Source organism: Anarrhichthys ocellatus, unplaced genomic scaffold (genome assembly GCF_004355925.1).
Source record: "Anarrhichthys ocellatus isolate YVR2014 unplaced genomic scaffold, GSC_Weel_1.0 scaffold164, whole genome shotgun sequence".
In the NCBI taxonomy this organism is placed as follows: domain Eukaryota; kingdom Metazoa; phylum Chordata; class Actinopteri; order Perciformes; family Anarhichadidae; genus Anarrhichthys; species Anarrhichthys ocellatus.
In genome coordinates this window covers 250,130-256,084 of record NW_022280194.1, presented here as the reverse complement: position 1 = coordinate 256,084, position 5,955 = coordinate 250,130, and the positions used below count along the sequence as shown (strand labels likewise).

The window sequence follows — 5,955 nt, the reverse complement described above, 5'->3', positions numbered from 1 at the left end:
AAAAAAAAGTCTTAGGGGTCCATGCTCTAAACCCAACTGGAAGTCAGCCATTTTGAATTTTGTATGAATTTCTAGTGTCGTTTTTGCAATTTCCAGGTGCTGTGTATGATGGTCACAGAAATGCATGGCCGCGTCAACCAAAGTCCTACCAGTACCCTTGACGTGCGTGAAGTTGCGAGGGCCCGATCAATGCTGCTCGCAGCTTTAATTAAGGCTTATTTTTTGTAACTATTGTGACGTCCACACAGAAACTGTAAAGGAACAAAAGTATAAATGTACGACAGACTTCAGCCTCCAGCAGAGCTCCGAGTGAGAGACGTGTGTTGATCACATTTATTGTTGGAATGCTGTTAAGCATTCCAAGTATTGTTATCCTATTCTTTATTCAACTATTTCTTCCGTACGTTTTCTTGACCTCTTCTACTTCTGCATTTTTTAAGCTACAGAAACCATTCAACTATCAAAATGTTCAGCTCTTTCAGCTCATGCCGGCTATATCTCTTCATATTTCTAATCTTTAAACTTTTTGAATTATTAAGCTTTTTATCCATATTTTGGCACTCAGACTCCTGCTAATTTGTTAAAAGGAGGTTTTGTTCAAAATCACTGTTTACTGCAATGTTTCTTAATCAGTCTGCCTCTAACACCAGGTGCGTCCTCACCATGGCAACCAGTTACACACAGTCTCTCGCTCTCATCCCACCCTTTCAAAATAAAAGCCCCATGGATTAACTGGATTAAACTCAAAATTAGGCTTTTTTGTTGAAAAAAATGAATGCTCTTACTAATACTGCGACTACTGCTGCTGCTAATATAGTATTACTATTACTGCTACATCAATATTATTACTACCACTGTTACTTATACTACTACTACTGCTATTCATGCTACTACCAGTACTAATACTACTACAGCTATTAGTACAACTGCTACTATTACTACTACTACTTCTACTACTGTTATATTAAATACTACGACCACTACTACAGCTATTACTACGACTACTGATACTACTACTTCTTCTAACTAATAATACTTCTATTACAACTACAACTTCTACTACTACAAATATCACCACTGATGAAACTTTTTAAGCCACAGAAACCGTTCGAATATCAAAATGTTCAGCTCTTTCAGGAGAGGTGTGATATGAATCATATTTGTAATCTTTAAACTTTTTGAACTTTTTTTTGAATTGGATATCTATTTTCAGCAATGTTTTTGCAATTCCTTTCAGCATTCCAACGCATTTTCAGCAGGAAATGCATTTTCTAGTTGATCATAATCTAGTAAACCAGTATGTGTGAGTTAAAATAAGATGTACTTTATTGTCCTGCAAGGACCTTTGTTCTGAGAGAGATAAGGACCTGAAGCGTTGTAATTAAATGAAACCTCTAAATCTTTCCACGAACTGTGTCTGTTTGAGCTTATAGAGGAATTAAGTATCGAACACGACCTTTCACTGTTTGAGACTACTATAGTAATCTGTTGTATTTTCTGTAACTAAGCAACCAATCTACTTCCTGTTTACACCGGCACCATCGCGCCCGGTGTACGTAAAGGGTCGCCTGATGTTTGTTTTCAGGCCCGTTAGTCTGGACGTAGATCATTTAGAAAACGATGCTGTATTAGTGTGGTTGTAGCCTAAATTTAAACACATTCAGCTGTGGTGGGTTGACCTTTGACCTCTACCTGATGTCACTTCCTGTGCAGGTCAGAGATCTGTTCGTCATGGCGAGGAAGAACGCTCCCTGCATCCTCTTCATCGACGAGATCGACGCCGTGGGACGGAAGCGAGGACGAGGAAACTTCGGAGGACAGAGCGAGCAGGAGAACACGCTGAACCAGCTGCTGGTGGAGATGGACGGTGGGTGACGACGATTGCCTTTCAGGCTGCGTTAGTCCCGCCCCCAGGTGCTGATGGCTCTCTAGTGTCCACCAGGGGGCGACTCCTCTGGTTGTATAGAAGTCTATGAGAAAATGACTCTACTTCTCTCTTGATTTATTACCTCAGTAAACATTGTAAACATGAGTTTATGGTCTCAATCTCTAGTTTCAAGTCTTCTTCAATACAGCATGATGTTCATTTAGTACATTATGGTCCATTTAGAGTCAAACAGACCATAAAGCAGCGGATGCTTTAGGGCGGGGCTACACAGTGATTGACATGTCTCTAATATTAAAGACGTGCTCTTCATTAAAGGTTGCAGTCATGTGATCTTCACGTCTCACTCTTCTCTGGGCTTTAGGGTTCAACACGGCGACCAACGTCGTGGTTCTAGCAGGAACCAACAGACCCGACATCCTGGACCCGGCTCTCATGAGACCCGGACGCTTCGACAGACAGATCTACATCGGTGAGGAACGATGGATAGCTGAGTCTGATCTATCGTTCCTAGAATAATAAGAACTTTATTAGTGCATGAAAACAATATAAACCATTTGTTTCTGTGTCTCAGGTCCTCCTGATATCAAAGGTCGAGCGTCCATCTTTAAAGTCCACCTGCGTCCTCTGAAGCTGGAGGTGGACTTGGACAAAGACGCTCTGGCCAGGAAGATGGCCGCCCTCACACCTGGATTCTCAGGTAAACACGCCGCGTGAATTCACCCTTCCATCAAACCGCCGAACCCTCGACCTCACTGGGTTTCCTCTCCCTGCTCTCTGTCTGTCAGGTGCCGACATCGCCAATGTCTGCAACGAGGCGGCGCTGATCGCCGCTCGCCACCTTTCAGACGCCATCAACCAAAAGCACTTTGAGCAGGCCATCGAGAGAGTGATCGGAGGTGAGAGCTGAGCTAGTATAACAATCATCAGTAAAACTTTATTCGCACTGTGATGGCGCCACGCAAAAAGCGCCACGTTCTGATGGAGTCCCGTCGGTGACCGTGTCTGTGTTGCAGGTCTGGAGAAGAAGACTCAGGTCCTGCAGCCGGAGGAGAAGAAGACAGTGGCGTATCACGAGGCCGGTCACGCCGTGGCAGGATGGTTCCTGGAGCACGCCGACCCTCTGCTGAAGGTCACGCTTCCTGTTCTTCCTCCTCGTACAGGTTCATGATGTCATGCTACCGTAATACCCATGAGCCTCAGCTGCTGTGGTGAAAGCGGGTGAGCGTTTGATAGCTGATCGTGTGTGACGGAGCATGTTGTTACCTGTGCAGGTGTCCATCATCCCCAGAGGGAAGGGTCTAGGTTATGCTCAGTACCTCCCCAAAGAGCAGTACCTGTACACCAAGGAGCAGCTGCTGGACCGCATGTGTATGACTCTGGGAGGCCGAGTCTCCGAGGAGATCTTCTTCGGACGGATCACCACTGGAGCTCAGGACGACCTCCGGAAGGTCACGCAGAGCGCCTACGCACAGGTCAGAGGTCACGTAGAGACGTCCACTCACGGGTTAGAGGTCACGTAGAGACGCCCGCTCACGGGTCAGAGGTCACGCAGAGACGTCCGCTCACGGGTCAGAGGTCATGCAGAGCGCGTATGCACAGGTCATGAACGGTTTCATTGACACTGAATAAGTGAATTGTTTCTACTGAAGCAGTGTTGATTAAGTGTGACAGCAGCAGAAGGAAGGAGCTGGTTTCTCTCCTTCACACCACGAGTGAAGCAGCCTCACAGAAGAAGCTCTTTATTAAACCTGCATCAAATAGAATTATTGTTCCTGTTCCTGTCTGACCTCCTGGTTTCTGCTGCAGATCGTTCAGTTCGGGATGAATGCGAAGGTGGGTCAGGTGTCCTTCGCCCTCCCCCGGCAGGGTGAGATGGTTCTGGAGAAACCGTATAGTGAAGCCACGGCTCGTCTCATCGACACCGAGGTTCGAATTCTCATCGCCGAGGCGCACCAGAGAACCCACCGACTGCTGAGTGACAAGAGGCCCGAGGTGGAGAAGGTACCGAGATGGTTCTGATGCTGTTTTTTGTTCTACATACATGTGATAGAAAGGGGGCAGGCAGAACCCAGATGAGCAGGGTTCTAGGTCATTCTCCATCTGATGGAACCAGCACTGACTGGTAGAACCCTTTCCTCCAGATCAGTGTTCTGACCCTGTTCTGTGTTCCCGCTTCATCCTGCAGGTGGCGCTGCGGCTGCTGGAGAAGGAGGTTCTGGATAAGAGCGACATGGTGGAGCTGCTGGGAAAACGTCCGTTTGGAGAGAAGTCGACGTACGACGACTTTGTGGAGGGAACCGGAGGCATGGACGAGGACACCACGCTGCCGGAGGGTCTGAAGGACTGGAACCAGGAGAGGAAGGACAAGGAGGAGAGCCCGGAGGAGCAGGTCGCCCGCCAGATCTCTGGAGGAATGCCTTTCTAGAACCCTGTGATGGATTCTGACCCATCACCCTCGCATGTATCTCAAATATCATCCACTCCTCGAATACAGCTTTTCTTTGAGCCACCATCCTTTACCGACCCACCCACCAGAACTTTGATTATCGAGGGTTCTCCATCTTGGTGGCGGAGAATCCCTCTCACTGACCACCTCATGGTTCTAGAACCTCGTGGAACCATCACACAGAGTTTATAAACTCTTGAGTTGTAACAGCTGTTGAATAACCGAGTCTAAAGCCTTCATTAAGAGGAACAGGACTGTCAATACATTCTACAGGTGAACAGATCAGTCATAACAATAAGATGCTACATCACGTACACAGAAAACACGTTTCATGTTGTGATATTTACTGGAAAAGATACGATACAGTCGACAGCCATTGTTCCACTGCAAGCTTTCAGAGAGCAACAGGAATCAGTGGAACCCGAGCGTCTGACTCATAGAAACCCGCTCACTGAGTAAACTAGGACCAGCTCTGACTCCTAGAACCTTCTCACTGAGTAAACTAGGACCAGCTCTGACTCCTAGAACCTGCTCACCGAGTAAACTAGGACCAGCTCTGACTCCTAGAACCTGCTCACTGAGTAAACTAGGACCAGCTCTGACTCCTAGAACCTGCTCACTGAGTAAACAAGGACCAGCGTGACTCCTAGAACCAACTCTGACTCCTAGAACCTGCTCACTGAGTAAACTAGGACCAGCTCTGACTCCTACTGTCATTGAGATCTAGAACATTTCTCTGGGTTCTACTTTTACTTAATCTCCGAGCTGTAGAACCCTGTTTCAGGTTCTAGATGTGGATTCTTGAGTTTTCTGGTTCCAGGTGGTCCCTCAATAGAAGTTGTGGTGGAGTTCTCCTTAGAACCACCGATGGGTTACCGGTCAGTTATTGGTCAGTTCCTGGTCAGGTCCTGGTCAGTTCCTGGTCGGTTATTGGTCGGTTATTGGTCGGTTATCGTTCGGTTGTCGGTCGGTTGCTGGTGGGTTGCTGGTCAGTTGCTGGTCAGTTACTGGTCACCTGTAATATGATGTGTAACAATAATGTGTATATGTGTTCTTTAGTCAAATGTTTTAATCATTTGAACAAAGTCAGAGAAATAAATCAATCTATCAACCGTTTGACGCGCAAAGCTTTATTTAAACGGTTTACATTTAGTGTTAAATAAAAGAACATTTAACGTATATTTTGATGCTTTTGTAATATCAGTTACGCAGCTTTTTGAATGCAGGACTTTTACTTGTCAGAGTATTTCTACACTGTGGTATTAGTACTTTTACTGTAGTAACAGACGCAAGTTTCTGTCCATAAATCCTGCAGTCTTTTATTTTGAAGCCAGTCGTACAGGAAGTGTCGTATGGCGGAAGTGCAGAGCTGAGACACAAACATGATAAATATAAATCTATAAGATATAAAATGTGTTTTTAGTCTAAAGGAGCAGCTGCTGAAGGATATATATGTATGTATGTGTATATATGTATGTATGTTTGTATGTATATATGTATGTTTGTATGTATATATGTGTGTGTGTGTGTGTATGTATGCGTGTGTGTGTGTGTGTGTATGTATGCGTGTGTGTGTGTGTGTGTATGTATATACGTGTGTGTGTGTGTGTGTATGTATATA

At 45.6% G+C, this 5,955-nt stretch overlaps 1 protein-coding gene across 1 annotated transcript; it reads left to right on the top strand.

The window, feature by feature from the left end:
- Positions 1-1,250: 1,250 nt before the first annotated feature.
- Positions 1,251-5,759, top strand: LOC116400355 (AFG3-like protein 2). The gene is made up of 8 exons (XM_031878147.1): positions 1,251-1,867; positions 2,250-2,357; positions 2,460-2,585; positions 2,674-2,784; positions 2,902-3,017; positions 3,160-3,360; positions 3,695-3,889; positions 4,074-5,759. The coding sequence occupies exons 1-8, from the start codon at positions 1,696-1,698 to the stop codon at positions 4,311-4,313; spliced, it is 1,269 nt and encodes a 422-aa protein (XP_031734007.1). The 5' UTR covers positions 1,251-1,695; the 3' UTR covers positions 4,314-5,759.
- The last annotated feature ends 196 nt before the right edge of the window (positions 5,760-5,955 follow it).